Here is a 20,423-nt window from a genome sequence, read left to right on the forward strand (position 1 = left end):
TGGCCCGGCCTGCTCTCCCGCTGCCAAGGAAGCCTATAGCTAACGATTTAGAGCCATGATTCAATCCCAGCTCCTAGAGCTCTAGCTGGCTAATACAGCGCACCCAGGTGGGAATTCTGCCTTAAGCACTTCACCTAGACTCACCAGACTGCCACCTCGTACTGCCTGAGCGTCCCAGGGCCCTCCAACTCCCCAAGCGTGGCAAGTCCGAAATCCACACACAGTCAAGTCTTCAAACAGACTAAAGACAGAAATCCTCAAGGAAGCCAGGAACGGGAAGACCGCAAATGGAGTGAAGTGGGGAGAATGGTTTATATTTTTAAAGAACGTAGGCCTTAGTGCATGGTGTCTGGTAGTTGCTCTCAAGTCCACATTACTTTATAGGGATAGTTTGACTACCCCAAATTAGAACGCACTGTTTGCAACTTTACTTCATAACGTTCAGTGGGAGGAAAGGTCAGGTGCTTTCCTGGGGCTGTGTGACAAGGATGAGACCTTGCCATTGGCAGAGTTGGCATCAGAAACCAAAAGTTAGAGCTTCAGCTCCTGCTACAAAAGTGTTTGCAGCCTGCCTAGTTTTCCACAGGTGTTAAAGAAGCTGCATTTAAACCTGTGCAGGATCCCCTCCCTCCCTGTCTTCTGCAAGGTTGCTTTGTCTTACTAAAGCCCCTGGCCGTGCTTTTCTGGAGCAGTGACACCGCAGGCACGCCTTTACTCAGGGTACTTCACACTGCTGCGAGCGTTCACCTTCTTTGGATCACAGGTCTGAGCTGTCCACTCAGGAGCCACAGGAATTGGGCACTGAGCTTATAGACAGAATTCAGAAACAGAAGATGAGACCATTTCACTTACGGTACAAAAATTCCATCTTCCCTGGCTTGGGCCAGTGTGGCCGTGTGATTGTCAGGAAGGTGACTGGTAGAACTTAGGTTGGAATCCATGCCTGTAGAAGCAGGTCATTTGTATAGGAACATCCTGCTCTTAGTATCAGCAGCTCAACTTGGCTTCCTTTGTGTTAGGTTGCCTGGACAAATGTGCCTCACAAAGAAATCAGGGCTCATCCTCGAAGTATTCTTAAGTACGGTGACCTAGCCACGTTTGGCCAGGTCCTTCTTCCTCTGGCACGGTATTCCTGAAGCATATTCTTTCATTCCAGGTTCATTACCTTCTTGATACCACCAAAGGAGTTGTTAGACCATGAAATCTCATTGTGATGTTCATCACTAGAGAAAGGTGTGCTTAAAGGTAACACAGTATGCTCTGTTCAAAGCACTGAGGGAAGAATCGGTCATTACTTGAAAGAGGAGAAATGAGTTATCGGGTATAAAAGGAAAACAGCTTACTTTTTTCTACAGTCCAGGAACGTACTGGTACACATTCCATACATGATTTCAGGGCATGAATCCAAACTTAGATTTTCTTACATGAAGATAGCACCAAAGATCCCAAGTTGTAGCCATGGGTCTCATCCCTCATTCCCTCTCCTGTTAGGTGTGTCTATCATCATGGGACACACGCATGCAACAACGATCAGGAGTATATTGGGGCAGTGTGGGTGTCCTGTGGAGGCCTTCTGGATAATGTGCACATCATTTACGTTGGTTCTCTCTAGTTCCATTTTCATTACTAGGAAGCCTGAGGGGGAAAAGGATACTAACAGAGCCAGACTCCAATGGCCTCCTTTTTTTTAAATCCTCAGCTTTCTTTGTCTTTCAGGTACAGTAGAGCAGAGGTTTTTGGTTGTTTTTTTTTTTTTTTTTTTTAAGATTTTATTTATTTGACTGACAGAGATCACTGGTAGGCAGAGACGGAGGGGGAAGCAGGCTCCCGGCAGAGCAGAAAGCCCTATGTGGGCTCGATCCCAGGACCCTGAGATCATGACCTGAGCCGAAGGCAGAGGCTTTAACCCACTGATCCACCCAGGCACCTCCCAATGGCCTCCTTTTTATACTCATTTTAAATTAACTGAAACGGGAGAATGTTTGAGAGAATAAAGACTCCATGTATACTCTGGAGTAAGAGGCAGCCTTCGAAAGGACTGCTTTACTCAAATGGGGGTGCAGTGCGGGGAAAGCACACTAACGTTAAGTTTTGGGGTCAGTCTAAAAAAAAATCTCAGCTGTCTGGTAAGTTTTAAGAGGCTCATTTTTTCCTGATAGTAGTGTTTCTGGTCAAACACATCGGACATGCTGGGCTTTTAAAGAAGCAACCATTTATCTGTAAGGGAAGGACATCTTAAAAATTGAAACAAACATACCAATAGATATTTGCTCAATTACATCCAGCTCTGAAGGGTAGCATATCTGTTTCCATCAGAAAACAGTCATGTTGTGCACAAGATCCTAATAAGACTCTTCACCATTCCTCTACTCCTTGATCGTGGAGGGTCCCCTAAAAATCTTCCAAGGATTAAAGAAAAACAGGCTGTTCTCCAAAGGAAGCAATGTTACTTACAGCCGCTCCCTAAAGAACAACTAGTGACTGAAACTTAATAGTTAAAAAATAATAAGCTCTAAAACCTAACACCTAAAAAGTAAACAAAAGTTTTTAAATAACTAAATTTTTAAAAATCAAGACTTTATTGGATAAATGTTACACAACATTCTTTAACATTTAAGTCTTAGCATACTTTAGATGAGAAACAACTTTTGTCATTCAAGTCTACAAAATGAAATAGGCTTGTGAAGATGTGAAATACAGACAAAGGCGGCATGGAGCAAAGCTTAAATATTAAGCAACTAAAGCAATGAAAAGTGAAACAGCAACATGGTATGTCTAGATCTTAAATACCACCAAATTTCATTTATTAAAAAACGAAAACATGGTTTATAACAAAACACCTTTGAGAATTATGTCATGAGAAAAAATATTTAGATAACTTAAAAGAATTGGGAGAGATCAGGTTTTGCCTTTGTATTTTTATTTCTCAGTCATTTCCATCACTGCGCAAAGAATCCTAAAGCTTCGTTATTGTACAGTCACCATGGTGTGGAGTTACATGATTCTTGAAGTGAGCCTGAAAGGTACTGCTGGTGTTCGATCTCAGAAAGAACAAGATGGACTCCAGCCAAAGCCCTAGGGCCATGAAGAGGGGCCACAGAGCTACATGTAATCTTTAGAGCTCCCTGCTGCTCCAGTTCCTGAGCGGACTTTTTCAGATTTGATCAAATGTGTATAATGACTTCATGAAGATTTCCCAAAAGACTTTTGGATGTCCTCCAAACTTTAAATTACTTGCCGTGTAATTAGAATTGTATTAAGCTCACTAGAAGACTGTCTTCCTTTTCTTCTTGAGTTGTAAAAACAAGTCCTAGTCAGGTGTATCAGATGTTCTCCAGCTCTCACTCAGAATCTTTTCTTAATCCTGAGTGCGGATCAAACCTATACAGTAAGATTATGGAAAGTTAACAGATAATTGAGCCAAATGCTCAGTCATCTGTTATGTTGCTTCAAATGAATTTTATATTTTATTTTTTGGCATTTTCCCCCCCTTTTTCGTATTAAGTAGTCAATATGGTCTATCTTTCTGGTTTAAAAAATAAATCCGTATTGCCACTAAAAAACTTCAGTTTTATTAAAAGTACTGCACCATCAAATATAAAATGCCTTAAAAATGTAGTACTAATAGGTCCATCTGTTTTCCTCATGAAAGTTTTTCCATTCATTAAAAAGAAAAATTAAGGTTTTTCATAATATGTATTTTCCAAAGACAAGAAAAACATTATGGTCTCCATTAATAAGAATTCATGTTCCATGCATGAAAGCTCTTTATGGGTCTGTTCCTACTGCTTGTTCCCAGGGTCAAGTCCCACCTGACACCTGGGAGGATATCTTGCAGTTGGAAGGAAGGGCTCTCCATGAGAGAGGTCCACATCAAAATTCAGGAAAAAAGCCTTTCCACCACAGTAGAATTAAGAACTAGCTCTTAGAGTACATATTTTCACTCTAAGGTCAACACTAGCCTATCCACTTTGAGTCAGAATTTAAAAGGTAAGAATGCAGTTATGAAAATGTGCACAAAATGTTAAATACTGGTGGCAAATAAATACATCTTAATATGTTCTAACAAGCAAACGTATATTCAAGATAATACAGCCCTGTTTTATTGAAGAAAGAAAAGATCCAAATTCTCTGCGGGGTGGGGCAGGGCACTTCGCCATCCTTTAATAGGATGTTAGAAAATCTTTCCTGTTGTTTCCACTGGTACCCTGAAGGAGACCTTGGCCTCGCCTGGCAGCTGTGACACTTGCTGCGTTCACAGGAGAGCCATCTTAGAAATGCCTTTGCTCGTATCTAAATGGATTAACAAAACCTTGGAGAAAGCACAAAATTTTAGTTTAAAAAATAATTCATCATCTCTGTCATCATCCCATGCCTTTTAGGCCTGTCTAAACTGTACTGAAAAGAACTTCACATTCAGAAAAAGTTACGGTCAGTGATTCTTGATAAGTAAGATTCAAGTGAGTTCTCTGTGTGTTTCGTATCACTTTTTTCCTCCTCTCATGCATAACTTATTGCAATAGTTTTTTTATAAAATATTCCCCTAATACCTTTTCTTCGGTTTCATATAGCAAAATTTGCAAGTGCCCCTTTATAGACTGTTGGTTTTAACCACTGCCTTAACATTAACTTCTTAGTGCAGCTTTAAAAATCTGAGTCTCCAATGTCATTCAGTCCTGATGCTCTGGTGTGGTGTCATTATGGGACCGGTCCATGAAACCAGCATCCTGCTAATGTCTTTGTGCTGAAATACAGTAAAGAAAAGGAAGAAAATGTAGTTAAGCACAAGTAAATAAGAGAAAAATGATGTCCTCGTTCTTTAAATTCAGCCCTATTTATGGGGTCACACTTGTTTCTTAAAATCAGCTAAACTTAACCAATATTTGAAAAGACAATTTACTTCGACTCTAGACCAGCAGAAGCATTCATTTTATTTCCAAAGTACAACTGGCCAAATTCCACCATAAAACTGTTGTCACCTTCACAGAGTCAAGCTGCACTTGAGGTTTTTAAAAATCCTTGTTGATGAAGATTTGCCTAGTGAGGGTCTCTATGCTGCCCACCCCCTTCCGCCCCGGCACCCACATTCACCTCTGGAAGTCCGCGCCACTGCCAAGGGCCGCTCTGAAGCGCCAGTGGCCTTCCAAGCAGGCTGAAGCCGATTCACATACGAAACCAAGCCAGGCACGGGTCAGCTGCTGACCGTACCGTCTGCATATGTACAAAGAGCAAACGGGGGGGGGGGGGGGGGATAGAGGGTGCCTTCCCCAAGGTAGACACACCAGAAGGCATCCAGAGCACCATGTTGCTACTTGAAGACAACTTCTGTACACTAGACTGACCAATGTTGTCCCTTATTACACCAGCACACCAGATCAGGAACAGAGGCTCTCTTTACCATACCTTCAACAAGAAGGAAGACTAAGCAAAACATTTATAGAGGACAAGGCTTAGAAAAATTACTGCCAGATAGCATGACCGGAATTTCTGCCCAGCATCATCGACTTCCCTTTAATACCAAGTGGTAAGAACCCCACTGCAATCCTCTATCATCCTTGGTTAATGCCTCTCAGACCCAGTAAACTAAGTGCCAATAAGAGTTTAAATTCCAAAAGAAGTGATCGTGGAGAGAATGATGATTATTTTTTTGGTCAAACGTATTTTTAAACCAAAGATCTGTGGCGTGTTCAGTGGAGTAATAACTGACAAAATAAACACAGAATGCAGAAAAAGAAAAACCACCCCCGTCCTTCCCGATATTTAACTTCCAAAGATTTCAAAAGTCTTTGCCATTCTTCGCTAGAACTCTTGATCTTCTATTAGCTTCCTGGGTTGCCTTCCTGACTTACTGGATCAAGGCCTATAAAACACAGTAACGGGGCATTCTGCCATGTTTTTCTCATGCAATAGCTAGCTGTAAATACCCCACACATCAGAAAAGAAGCTGAATAGTCTTTGCCTCTGAAGAAATAGAATGCTTAACACCTTTAAATTTGATATTAAACTAAGAAACATTTACTTTTTAAAACTAGTATTATAATACTCTTTAGACCCACACAGAATTTTGGAAGTAAACTGAAAAAAAAAAAAAAAAAAGGTTAACAACCAATCCCATACATAATTCCATTTCTTTCTATTTATGACTCCGTATTTGGCTTCAACCTTAGTGAGGCCTATTCAAGTGGACAAGAAAGCCCAGGGTTGAAGGAGGTCTTACTATTCCTGTGAGAGGTATAGAGAACTAAAACACCATTCTCTCAAGAAATCATAAGGGTAGCTACCATCCCTACAGTACAGCTCAGAGTCCAGAATCTCCCAGCCTCAATCTCTGATCCCAACTGTGCCATTCTGACCCAGCTTGCAAATTACAGCTCCTGTGTCGTGTCAAGGCCCAATCGTGGCTCTTCGCTAGCTGCAAACACCACAGGGTTAAATAGCTTAATTCAAGGAAGCAAAAAGAGATCATAAGTTCAAAAGCAGCACAACAGAAATCCTTAAACCTTTCCATCAGTGTAAGAGCCCAAAATAAGCCTTTAAGGCACTATCCAAAGAGGTCTCGATAAATGCACTTTATTAAAGAAAAAAATTACAGCCCCTCTGAGTTTTGACTTTTCTAATGTAAATGACAATGGTTTTGAGGTTAATTCACTAAGAAAATATATATGTATATTCATATATGGATATATATATATTCTTATATATACACACATTAAGAATGACTAAGAAGTGGATATAAAAGCGACAAAGAAAGACTGAGATAGTGAAAAGATAAAGAAATCCACTCTCTGACTTCCCAGGGAGACGCAGTTGCTATTTGACATAGTTCTACAATCTGATACCCAACTTTCAGCACCCTAGGAAAAACTGTCATTTCACAGAAGCTCACAGGAGGCTAGCTCTACTATTTTTTTTCTTTTTAGCACAGTTGAAAGTTATTTTCACTCATTACAACTGTCACCTACATGAGGTACACCCAGCTACCAAGGTCAATGAAAACTACAGAAAAAGAACTAATGAATTCTTTTAGGTCTAGCCTCATCTACTTCAGAATGATTAAGTGATGACATGATGCCCTCTTCACTTTGTGGCAGGGCTCAACACAGACAGACCTGCCCGTCTCACTGTTAACTTCAACGCTCCCAGTCTGAATCCACAGTGGTCTGTCAGACACTGTAAGGGAGCAGCAGGACTCGTCACTGTCTGATGTAATAGCTGCCATTTGTTGAGACCTATGGTAGAAAAAACCAAGTTAACGAAAGTAGAGCAGTCATTTGAGTTCTTTTAAATCCATTTACAAAAAAATTTTAAAAATAAGACCAAAATGCAGTTGAAATTTCATAATGAATGTATTCCAGATAACTTGCTGACTTCACAGAAGGTGAAGCTTGGGTTATGAGAGAACAGACTTGAGGTGTGTGCACACCAGCATTGGCCAGGAGAGGGCACTCTCTGGCACAAGTCAGTTCAGCAGCAAAACACCTTGGGGGGTCCACACTAAGATGCTAACTCCCACATGATGTTCCAGCTAAAAAATCCCTTCTAGCCTACCACTGAGCTAGGGTTGGAGTGGTCCTGATCTTCGCAGTACATGGCGACAGCTGAAGTTGTCATCCTTGTCCATGCCAGTCACTTCATCAGTGAGCTCAGAGACCCTATCTTGCAGAATGACCAGAAAATATCTGAATCCTTGTCTGCTTTGCAAATACTCAGGGCCTGACCTTCCTGTGTGAGACAGTACCTGCTTGAAATAAGCTTGACAAGATAAGCTTTCTCACTTGGGCTTTCAGAACAGAGACTTCAAATACAAAGAACAATTCAAATGAAGGATTGCTGTTTTAAGCCTTAATTTTAACATATTTGCTTGTCGCCTTACTCCCTTATTTTAAGTAAAAACAATTCACATCAGAGTAGTCAACTCTGGGATCACTGATTTAGAGGATTTTTAGTCCTTATAATGAAATAATTATTTTTAGAATACTAGGGTACATCAAAAACAGTAACATATAATCATAACTTTTTTAAAAGGCTTTTCTGACGTTGAGAAAGAAATCTCATACACGTGATCTATAAAAATAATTGCTTCTGAATTTTAACTCAGAACAATTTTCTTAAATGAGATTTAATGAGGTTATTCACCCTTTTGTTCATGGAAAAACTTAAATATACTCTGTAAGTATATCTTACATACTTAAATATACAATTAACTGTAACCCAGCAGCAATCACAGAAGGAAAAAAAAGTAATCTGAGTGCATGAAACAATTTAACTTTGAACCTCTCCCTCCATAAGTAAAACTTGCTAGGTTTCAACAATCGTTCTAAATCTCTTCGGGACGGGGGGAGGGGGGGGTGGCCTGCTGGGTGGCTCAGCTGGTTAAGCAGCTGCCTTTGGCTCAGGCAATGATCCTAGAGTCCTGGAATCAAGTTCCACATCAGGTACCCTGCTGAGCAGGGAGTCTGCTTCTCCCTCTGCCTCTCACCCAACTTGTGCTCGCTTGCTCTCTCTCTCGCTCTTAAATGAATAAAATCTTTAAAAACAAATAAATCTTTTAAAAAAAGGAAGAAGGTCATGCTCTTAGAGCAAAGTTCAGCATTAAAAACTAAAAAGATTAAAAGATTACAGACATGTACCTGTTATCTTGCCAAACACTCTTACAAGTTTTCCCTCAATACAATGTAGTATCATGCAACCTGTTCTCATTCTGGTTTTCTAGCCCTCGTGCTATTTTTCTAACCACTTACTCTAATAAGGTTTCAATAGTTCTTCCCAGCCTACCAAGACGCCCCTCCCTGCTGGCTTCCTTGATAAAAGTTAAACTGGGGGTGGCAATCATATGTTTGTAATCAACAGCATCTAAAAATGAGCAATGGGTAAAGAGAACTACCTTCTGGAAAATATGGCCACAATGAACAAAGATCAAAGCCTTGGAATGTGTATTTCCCTCCTAACATGTGAAAACAATCTACTCAATCATACCAGTAGCAATAAACAATAAAAAAGAATGTTCAACTTAATATCCATTTTTTTGCCACTTGGCAAAAAAACACTAAAACACCAGGATCCCAAGGGAATACAGCATTTGTACAAATCAGCTAATTTATGCAACTTAAAGACTGACAGGCATAGCTGTGTGCTTCTGATCCCTTTGTAAAGCTCTCCTAAGAGGACCTCCACTCCACTGAGCCCCACCAGTGCAGATATATCTCCTGCCTCTGAAAGGATATGGGACGAGCCAGGCAGAATTCTGGGATGACAACTGGTCATTAGTACTTAACGGTCTGAACCAGTTACTCTTCCTCATTCATTCACAGGCAGACATCATTTCTCCTTTGTCAGGCCCTGTGCTTGGCATAAGGGAGAATAGAAACAGTAGAGGAATAGATTGGAGTTTATGCAATACATAAACGAATGAGGCAAGAGCTGAAATAGGAGCTGAATATAGTTCTCCCTTCGTTATAATCCTCATGACCTCCAACCCAGTGCCCTCCACAAATGCCGGATAAAGTTAATGCATTCTTCTAGATATTTATGAACAATCATACTACAATTATTGTAATCTCAGATAAGAATACATTATAACACTTTTCATTCATAAGGAGTATATGCCGCACAAAGATAAAAGCTACCAGGATGAAATTCCTATGCCATACACAGAAAGTGGTGGTTGTGGCAACAGTAGCAAGTTATTTCTCTAGGTCTTATGCTAGGCATATACTGCTTTAAATATTTAAGTTCTCACAATTACCTTATGAGCTACTATTATTTTCCCCATGTCACAGAGGATAACATTGAAGTAACCCAAGATCACACAGCTAGCTTGTAAGACACAGATCCAAATCTTCCCTTGAATCTAGGAAGAAATCTGGCTCAAGACCCTGTTCTGTACTTTCAACCATGTACCTAAAAAGTGAGAAAGAATGATTCTTTGCTCAAGGCACCTGGCTGGCTCAGTCGGGAGCATGCGACTCTTGATCTCAGGGTTGTGAGTTTTGAGCCCTATATTGGGTGTAGATTACTTAAAAACAAAATCTAAAAAAAAAAAAAAAAAAAGATTCTTTGTTCAATAAAAGCCTGGTATGGAGTACTGCTGGTCACTGGCAAGTTATATACTCCTAAGTATCCATTTTTATATTTTACACTCAACAGGAGAACCTTGACATTCCTCCAAAAACATTCTCCCCAGGCAAGCAAAAAACTTTGTTTTACTAGGGAATAATTATATCCCTTCTAGGCTCTTTCAGTAGTTGTTTTGTTGTTGTTGTTGTTGTTGTTGTTGTTGTTGTTTTTAAGAATTGGGGTGCCTGGGTGGCTCAGTGGATTACAGCCTCTGCCTTCAGCTCAGGTCATGATCCCAGGGTCCTGGGATCGAGCCCTGAGTCGGGCTTTCTGCTCAGCGGGGAGCCTGCTTTCTCCTCTCTCTCTCTGCCTGCCTCTCTGCCTACTTGTGATTTCTGTCAAATAAATAAATAAATAAATCTTTAAAAAAAAAAGAATATATTTGACACAGGGAGAGAGTACAAACGGGGAAGCAGTAGAGGGAGGGGGAGAAGCAGTTTTCCTGCTGAGCAGGCTGCCTGAGGCAGGACTCAATTCCAGAACCCTGAGATTATGACCTGAGCCAAAGGCAGATGTCTAACTGACTGAGCCATCCAGGCACCCTCTTTTTCAGTAACTTTTAAGTGAACCTTTGCTGGAGAGAACTAATGAGGGACTCTGCAAGTTACAAAGTTATCTTACACATTTCTTTTTAAAATGCCTTTGCTAAAATTTGACACACATTATAAGTTTGTAGTTTAAATGAAAAGGGGAAAAGTGTGATAGTAACAGCTTTAGCTGTGGCATATGTGGTTTTCCTTCTAGATAAAGGCCCTAGGGTAGAAAAAAATTGAGCTTTAAATCATAATTTCTGGTTAAGACTTAGATTTCTAAGTCAGTAGTAAGAAGCTGTCACATTTTTATGATATAGGGACGATTCCATATTTAAAATATGGCTGTGTTTTCATTTTTAATGAGGCCTTACAGAACTATCAGGAATTTGAAGAGCATTTTAATTCACATTTAAACCAAGTTTTAAGGGGCGCCTGGGTAGCTCAGTCAGTTAAGCTTCTCTGCCTTCAGCTCAGGTCATGATCTCAGGTTCCTGGGATGGAGTCCCACATTGGTCTCCCTGCTCAAGGGGAAGCCTGCTCCTCCCTCTGCCTGCCACTCCCCCTGCTTGTGCTCTCTCTGACATATAAACACATAAATCTTTTTAAAAAATAAATAAATAAACCAAGTTAAGACCAGGTATTTTTTAACTGATCTTTTTCAACATCTAAGTTTTAAGAAACTGCTGCACAAATAAAAGTGTCCAAAAGGAGAAAACCCCTAAATTAGACACCAAGGTATTAAAAGCCATCTAATTTATTCAGTGGAAAAATGAGAATCTGACTCAGAAACTCAGCATTCTGATAAATCCTTATAATTTTTGAGTCTATGTTTCTTTTCCTATACACCTTCCACAACCAAACTTAATTTGTGCCAGAATACATCTACAAGAAAATTCAGGTTAAGCAATTACTTTTTTTCCTAGAGATTAGATACATTAAAATTTAACATGATCCATCCCAAGATGGATTTAAAGACATGATATAAAAATAACTTAAGGTACGTGCCTGTGTGGCACAGTCAGTCAAGCTTCTGACTTGGTTTCAGCTCAGCTTGTAATCTCAGGCTCATGAGATCAAGCCCCAAGTTGGGCTCTGTGCTCAGCATGGAGTCTGCTTGAGATTCTCTCTCCTCTTCCTCTGCCCTTCACACTCGTGCTCTAAGTTTAAAAAAATAATAATAATTTAGGGATGCCTGGGTGCCTCAGTCGGTCAGGCGTCGGCCTTTAGTTCAGGTCATGATTTCAGGGTCCTGGGCTCAAGCCCTAAGTCAGCTTCTCTCTCTCTCTGTGTAATCTCTCAAATAAATAAAATCTTTTTAAAAAAACCAATTTAGCATTTCCTACCCAGTGTCATATAAAGATAATCTTAGAATTTTATGTCAAGGAATATTTGTTTTCTATTAACTATACTGACATTAAAAGTGAAAAAAGTGAGAAACAATACACAAACTTGAAAATACGGCAAAAAGTATGATGGTGTGTAGGTAAGTTCTGGAAGCTAATAATTCTATTACTAAAGTAATTTAAGTGGTTTCCGTGTTCATAAAGCTGCCCAAAACAATTGTTTTTGTTACTGGGAGGGGGTGGTTTTAACTTAAAATCCACTCATAAGAGACTTTAATTGGCAAATATAATCACACTAACTCATCTAAAAATTTTACCAAGAGGCAGTTGAAGCAGTTACAGTTCTTAAAAATGGGGTGCCATGGGGCGCCTGGGTGGCTCAGTCTGTTAAGTGTCTGCCTTCAACTCAGGAAGTCATGATCTCAGGGTCTTGGGATCAAGGCCCACCACATTGAGCTCCCTGCTCAGCAGGGAATCTGCTTCTCCCTCTCCCTCTGCCTGTCACTCCGCCTACTTTTGCCCTCTCTGCCAAGTAAATAAAAAAATCTTAAATAAATAAATAAATAAATAAATAAATAAATAAAGAGTGGCGCCTGAATGGCTCAGTGGGTTAAAGCCTCTACCTTCGGCTCGGGTCATGATCCCAGGATCCTGGGATCAAGCCCCGCATCGGGCTCTCTGTTCGGCAGGTAGCCTGTTTCCTCCTCTCTCTCTGCCTACCTCTCTGCCTACTTGTGATTTCTGTCAAATAAATAAATAAATAATCTTTAAAAAAAAAAAAAAGAAAAGAAAAGAAAAGAAAATGGGATGCCATTAGCATTGCATAGGACTGCAAGCTGATTATGAAGGAATCCTGGAAGCCAGGCAGCCCAGGTGCATGTTCCAATCACAGTGCTTCACCAAGAAAAACACTCCTGTGACTTCACTTCCAAATACCTTCTAGAGCAGTATCAGCCCCAATTTTTTTTTTAAAGATTTTATTTATTTATTTGACAGATAGAGATCACAAGTAGGCAGAGAGGCAGGCAGAGAGAGAGAGGAAGGGAAGCAGGCTCCCCGCTGAGCAGAGAGCCCGATGCGGGGCTTGATCCCAGGACTCTGGGATCATGACCTGAGCAAAGGCAGAGGCTTAACCTACTGAGCCACCCAGGCACCCCATCAGCCCAGAATTAAAAGATTCCTATCAAAATCCAAATTACAGACGGAAGGATGATGACAGGTGCATAACATGTCAATGTACTTAATGACACAGAACTATACACTTTGTAAAAAACGGCTGAAATAGTTAAATTGTATATTAGGTGAACTTAACACTTTTTAAAATACAAAAAAAATTTACAGTGTTCTATTAATATGACAGGAAGAAATTTCCACCTAAAGTCACAAGGAAAGGAAAAAAAAATCCTTGAGTCTATAAATATTAAGTCTCTTGAGCAAAGATTAAACAAAAAGAGTTGAGCTGTTTCTCCTCTGATCTTAGTGTCGACTATCCATGGTAGAGCCATCACAATATCCTAGAAAACTGAAAATACAGGAAGCATCTATACCACTAGGACTTTAAACTTTCTATTCCTTTATTCAAAACAGCAAAAGATCATATTAATTGCTAAAGCTTTTTTTTTTTTTTTTTAAGATTTTTATTTGACAGGGAGAGAGCACAGGCAGGCAGGCAAAGAGAAGATCAGCAGACTCCCCACTGAGCAGGGAGCCCAACGTGGGGCCTGATCCCAGGACCCAGAATCGTGACCTGAGCTGAAGGCAGACGCTTAACCAACTGAGCCACCCAGGCACCCCTAAAGCTTTCAGTTTTAATTCTACATAGTCTGTCCAGTGAAGGCATACTGTGAGTATATGCAAACTGTAGATACAGAATATGAAGAGCCTATTAACTCAGAACCAGGTAACAGTAACTGATTCAGCTTCACTGTTTTATTTTCTCCTGGCCATTGGCATGGTACCAGCCTCTTCTTTTCTTTGAACTGCCTATATCAGGCATTTCAATGAGAGACGGTCTTAACAGCCACCATGCTAATACAGTGTCAAGGCAAATGCTAAATATGCCCCAACTCAGAAATAAGGTCTTCAATCTCTCTGGCAAATTCCCTATTGGAGGCCTTCACTGGGCCCAAATCAAAACAATATCCTCAATCAAAACATCTGATCAACTTTTCTAGACTGTCAGTTCCTTCTCTGCTAGGAGTACTAAACAAAAATGAACTGATTAACACAGAAAAATTCACAATTTAAAAGGGAAAAACCTAATTTTAGATCCAAATTATAGATTTAAGGTACAGGCATACCTTGTTTTACTGTGCTTCACTTTACTATGCTTCGCAGATACTGGCCCCCTTTTTTTTTTTTTTAACGAATTGAAGGTTCAAAACTTCAGTGGCGGAAGTAACTGCAGATGTGGTGGAAACAGCGAGAGAACTAGAGTGGGAAGTGGAGCCCGAGGATGGGACTGAAGTGCTGCTCTCTCGTGAGAAAACTTTTAATAGAGGAGGAGCGGCTTCTTACGGATGAGCAAAGAAAGTATTTCTTGAGATGGAATCTACTCCTGATGAAGATGCTGTGAAGATTGTTGAAACAATTTAGATTTAGAATGTTACATCACCTTAGTTGATAAAAAGCAACGGCAGAGTTTGAGAAGACTGACACGAGTTTTGAAAGAAGTTCCTCTGTGGGTAAATGCCATCTAACAACACTGCATGCCAAAGAAACAAACTGTTCATGAAAGGCAGAGTCAATCGATGCAGCAAACTTCACCACCATCTTATTTTAAGAAACTACACAGCCACCCCAAACTTCAGCAAAAACTACCCGGATCCAGCAGCAGCCATCAACATCAAGACAAGACTCTCCATACCAGGAAGAGATTACCACCCACTGAAAGCTCAGTTAGCATTTCTTAGCAGTAAAGTTTTTTTTTTTTTTTAAATAAGGTATATATATCATTTTTTAGACCCAATGCGACTGCACAGAGACTGCAATATAACTTTTACATGCACTGGGAAACCAAAACATTCAGGACTCCCTTTACTGTGGTGGTCTGGAACCAAACCCATAAGATCTCTGAGGTATGCCTGTATTTCCAATACCCAATTCAGCAATTCTATATAAAGGAATCCTGTATGTAGGTGAAGGAATGCAAATGTGTATCTTTCCTTCAACATAACCAATATTAAGTACAACCTGCTCAAAACAAAGGTGCAAGTCAATATTTTGTATTAAACACTCAGAGGCACTAAGATATACATTTTAGTTGCACTTTCATACTGCCTGAAGTCTGTCTTCATATCTATATTCTTGTCTATTCTACTTAGTACTAATTTAAAATTACTGTTTATAGAATTTCCCATCAAAACCACATAGGATATATCAAGTCATGCAAATGGGCTCCAGACTATGAATTTTACTTTCTCCATCTCACTGACCTCTTTTATGTCTAGTTCCACATCTAAAATGAGTCAAAGATATCCCTTTCAAATGAACAGTCAGCATTCTATTCAAAAGATTCTGGGAAACTAAGAGAAAAATACTGATGCTTTAAATTTCTGAGCAATTCTAGAAATAAAGGCCTCTCTGGCTGTTACAGCTCTTACTTTCACTTGGTTGCTCCCCTTGCTAACTTTTTTTTTTTTTTTTTCCTTTTAGATCACTGGATATTTGGCCTAAACCTAGTTTTCTCTCTGCAAAAGGGTAAAAACATATTTGGTTATCACCAAAGAATAAATGCCTCCTTTCACCACTTTAAAGGAAAATAGCTATAACTAGCCAATTCAACTCTATCTCCTCCATCTGCAGTAAATACTGGATAAATTTAGCTGCTTAAGAAATTTCTATTTGGCATTATTATGTAGAGAAATTTGATCACTATGTAGCATATCTGAAATTAATGTAATATCATGTGTCAACTATACTCAAAATTTTTTAAATTTCCATTTTAATAAAACACTAATATGCGGCTATTGGATTAGTGTTTAGAATATGTAGATTTTAAGATTAAGAAATTTTTTGAAATTTTTCCTTAGTGAAACATCAGATGAAATATGCCAGACAGTTTAAAATGGAGGGATCATTTGGCTGATTTAATTAGAGATCATGCACATTTATGATTATGCTTCAACCTTTCCCTTAGTGATATGGACTATATAAAACCGAATGTTATTTTTGTATTCAACAATCATGACTTTATCCCCACGCCCAACCCCACCCCAACCAGGGCTTCCAAAACAAATGAAATTTGGTTTATGCCACCAGAGTGCATTTGCCAAAGCACGCACTTACTAGCGATATCCACTGTCAAACCCACTATGTTAAGATAAAACTCACCTGGATCATTACATGAAGCCTTGGAATTACATTATTTTAACTGACTTTTTGCTCCGCCTTGCTTAAATCTTTCTAAACCTTAGATTTCAAACTCAGAAATATCTGAACAAGTTCATTAATCTGAAAAAATACTCAATCTTTCAAGATACTTCCTTAAAACCCCTCAGTCACACCATGAACATCTTTCAACCTGTTATAATCAAAGAATTTTAAAAATAGTATAGTTGTTTCTGTTTGCAGGAAAGAATATGTTCTACTCAAGTGAAAGACATTGTTTTTTTTTCAATTGTGTGTTTAGTTATAATCAAAAAGCATTGACTGAGTTCCCCAGAAGAAATTCTACTTGCTTTTGCAAAAATCTGTATATAAATCATAAAAGCCTGTTAACTTTAAGGAAGCGGACAGATTATGGGTTTTAATCTCCATTAATCTGTTCATCATTTAATTCCATAGGTAACTAAGACATTTCAAATTGGATTACTTAGAATTACACAGAAAGTTGCTCTCTTTAAAATTTTCAAGTTTCCAAAGTGTCAAACTGATATTCTATCAAAATTCAAAAGGTAAACACAAAAAAATATGAAAACAACTTGAAAAATCTTGGGATAAACTTGCCTTCACGGGCAATCAGATATATTTTTCACTAACAGTAAAAAGCTAAAAATGGAAAATAAGTCAAATCTGAGGGACAGATGGACCATGTAGAAAAAGTGATATAAGTTACTAGCCCCAAAAGCGAGGATACCTGAGGCAGACCAGGCAAGAGAGACTGGTTTTAACTACCCAAATATAAAAAAAGAGCCATGTAATGAAGTAGTAAGGCTAAACATGAGGAAAATTAAACCCACACATTTATGAGAAATTGGCAGGAGGATGGTCTCAAATCTAGAAGCATATCAGACCTCTACACTGTAAAACCTCATTTTCAGAATATATGGGTTAATCACTTACTTGAATTTTATCTATGGTCAGGTAATATATTCTCTGATAGGACAAATAGGAAAATAAAGGTTTGATTTTTTTCATCTCCTCTATAAACTATTACAAAGAGTAACTTTCTACCATCTTGAAATTTTTCAAAGCTTTTTGAGAAACACACACAAATAATTTGGATTTAGTCGATTTTATTTACAGCTTTTTTTTTTTTTACATTTCAAAGCATTACACAATTACATTTTCTCATTTTCTGACCTGCAAACAGATACCTTAAACGAAATACTTTTTTAAAATTATCAAATTAGGTACATCCAAAATGCAACAATTACACATATGACAATTCACAAAGTGTAATTTACCAGGACGTATCCTAAGAATTTAGGAACAGCCAGTCAGGAGAAATCTGACCAAATTTAGCAATCAACTATTTACATATCCAAAGACAAACCTACCTAAACTCCCAAACCAGAAATTTGAAAGTTTTTGTTAAATCCCCATTAAACAAAAGAGTGATGATTCAAACCTTGTCAGCCTTAAAAGTCTTAACCCCAAAGACTGGGCTATTTCCACAGTCGGCAACTGAATAGCAAGCATCTCAGTTTGTCAAACACCTAGCTATCAAACTCTGGCGCCATTGTGCACATAGAAAGGCTAAGTATTCATTAATTAAAAAACAAGTAGTCATTAAATAGCCACACTATTCCCCGCCCCCAGCCCCCAAACCAGCTCATCAGCCCTTACTGCAATCCCAAATACGCAACCTGTGTCACACAGTGACCGGCTCTATGTTATATATATGTATGTATGCATATACACACATATACGTACATGTGCATATATATGAATATACACACATACACACAGTACTAGGTACAAATGGCCATTAACAGTCCCTGCAAAAATTCATTTTCAGTTGAGGCTATGGCTCCTATGCCTTGGGATGGTTTGACTTCAAAACTGAAAAATACTGCTAAAATCTCACTTCCTTAAGACAAAATTTGCTTGTTCTTTAAGCTTCTCAGTCTATTAAAAATGGCTATTAAGGTAAGTATAAAAAAAAGCAGCCAACTGAGTATAATTCCTCTCTCCAATCAGGCCAAGCTATTTCGAAGAAGTTACTCCTGACTAGACTAGAAAATCTGTGGCGCCTTCCAATGGTTCTTGCCTACCTTACTGTCCATGTTCACGTTTCAAACTGTGTCAACAGAGCCCGCACTTCAGGGGTCAGCTGCTTGGCAGCCTTAGCCGCCTCTGTGATAGCCTTGCGATACAGGCCCTTTCTCTTCTTATTAAAGCGTGACTGGAAGTTTTCTAAAAAGGGGGAGAGTTGCGAAAGAGCAAGAAAAGAGGTTGTTGGAGACCCAAACCATGAAATACGGGCCTCCTGTCGGACTAAAAGGCCGTTATCTTTCCGGCTCACAGTTATAGTAAGAATACGGGCTGGCCACCAAGGGAAGCCATAGATCTTGGCCCAAACAATGTCCCCTACACATATGGTCCTGCCATCTGGTGTGACGCATTTAGAGACGTTTTTGGAAAAGACTTTCATTTTCAAGGAATTACTGAGCTTTTTCTCTTCCTTTGAAGAGGAGGAAGTGGAGGAGGTGGAAGGTGCATGCATACTGCCTGGAGGAAAATCAAAGCTTTCAGAAGAACTACACTCAGAGTTGGAGGATTTCAAATCATCTGTGCTATCAATGCTACACACGGAAGCACTGGAAGAGTCAGATTTCTTTTGATTTAGGGTCATGTAAACAGAGAGATTGCTTTTGCTGCCCTTTTTGCCCAGTGTCTGTGGTTCATCCTGCTCACCAGGCACAAGCACTTCATTTGTGTCCTGAACCTCACTGCTGGCCTCTTCAGGGCCTTTTGAGGGACTCTGATTTTCTGAAGGGGCCTCACCTGCTGAGCGGGTAGAGGTGCAGCGAGACTGGGGCTTGGGTGCCATCTTGCCACTCCGCATTTTCTCAAGTCCCGTCTTCAAAGAAGAGTCATTTTCTTCATTCCTGTACCTTTGTGGTTTTAAACGAACCCGGGGTGGAAGGGAACCTGAGCTAGGACTCTGATAGCGACGTGTGAAATGGACTTTTGAATGTGCATTTTTGGATGCAGAGGTTTCACTTTGCTTCTTTTGTGCCTTTTCTTTGGCAATTTTCAACACTTCCCGAGCTTTTGCATGATCCATGTTCTTACTCTGGAGCACTTTTTTAGTACTTAACTGAGCTTTCGATGTATTTGCCTGAGCAGAAACTTTGACTACTCTGCCTCTGCTGTGAGCAATATTGGAAACCTTCACCACAGCATTTCTTTTCTGGCTTTCATTTTGGTTTTTCCCATCCACTTTATGGTCAGTTTTCAGTTTTTTGTTCACAGTAGTTACACTTTCGTTTCTCCGTTTTTTATCTTCATATTTAGAAGAGTCACTTGCACTACTACCTTTTCTAATTTCCTTTTTCTCTGCAACAACACTGGTTTTACACTTGTCACACAGGACTTGCCTGGGTCGCAGTTTAATAGCATTCATTATTGAAGTAGGTTCTTCCCTGTACATTTTTCGTTTGGGTCGCTTAATTTTCCGAGGCGGTGGCTGAGGTATTGACTGGTTATAGGTGTCCCTGATAAACAAAGGGGGAGGGTAAGGTGCTCCTTCATGGAAGAGAGGCGGTGGTTTGGAAGTCCACAGGCTTTCAGCCAAGCCTGGCTCGGGAGGCGAGTTGGGAGAAGGGTCATCGGGAACAGCACCATTCACTTCACGCTTGACTTCTGTCCCTTCTTGGAATGTATTACTTTGGAGCTGCATGGCTTCAGGTTTCTCCTTATATTCCCTTTTGGGAAACACTGTCACAGGGATCCCATGGGGCCCAAACCTTGGAAAGAAATCAAAGAAAAAAAAGAAGCTATTAACTCAAGGTCTATGATTTAATTTCTTACATTGAAACAATACTCGGTGTTTGTACATATGACCTTTCCCGAACTCTTATTTCATACTAAAGAATAAAAACATAAAAATAAAAACCTACTGACCACCTCCCCACCAAAATCGAAAAGCCCCTCATTTCTTATTGGTCCTACATTTTAGGTATAAACAGATTACACATTTAAGTATGAAATCAAATGACCGTTCTAAGCAGCGCCAGAAGAGCTGATATTATTTAAAATGGAC

General features: G+C 39.5%; 1 protein-coding gene across 11 annotated transcripts in view; it reads right to left on the bottom strand.

Annotated features, from left to right (window-relative positions):
- Window positions 1-3,497: 3,497 nt before the first annotated feature.
- The window catches only part of PWWP2A (PWWP domain containing 2A), a 36,809-nt gene continuing 19,883 nt past the window's right edge, over window positions 3,498-20,423 (bottom strand). For 3 of the 11 annotated variants that reach the window (XM_032851697.1, XM_032851702.1, XM_032851703.1), the window contains one exon: window positions 17,349-20,127. In XM_032851697.1, the coding sequence (XP_032707588.1) occupies window positions 18,444-20,127 (1,684 nt within the window). In that variant the 3' untranslated portion in view covers window positions 17,349-18,443. Of the gene's footprint in view, window positions 4,745-6,281; window positions 6,439-7,109; window positions 7,230-17,343; window positions 20,128-20,423 lie in introns of those variants that run through there. The other 8 variants (XM_032851695.1, XM_032851696.1, XM_032851698.1 and 5 more) reach the window with 7 other exon arrangements.

This window comes from Lontra canadensis, unplaced genomic scaffold, assembly GCF_010015895.1.
Source record: "Lontra canadensis isolate GAN:19392208 unplaced genomic scaffold, GSC_riverotter_1.0 scaffold5, whole genome shotgun sequence".
Taxonomy (NCBI): Eukaryota; Metazoa; Chordata; class Mammalia; order Carnivora; family Mustelidae; genus Lontra; species Lontra canadensis.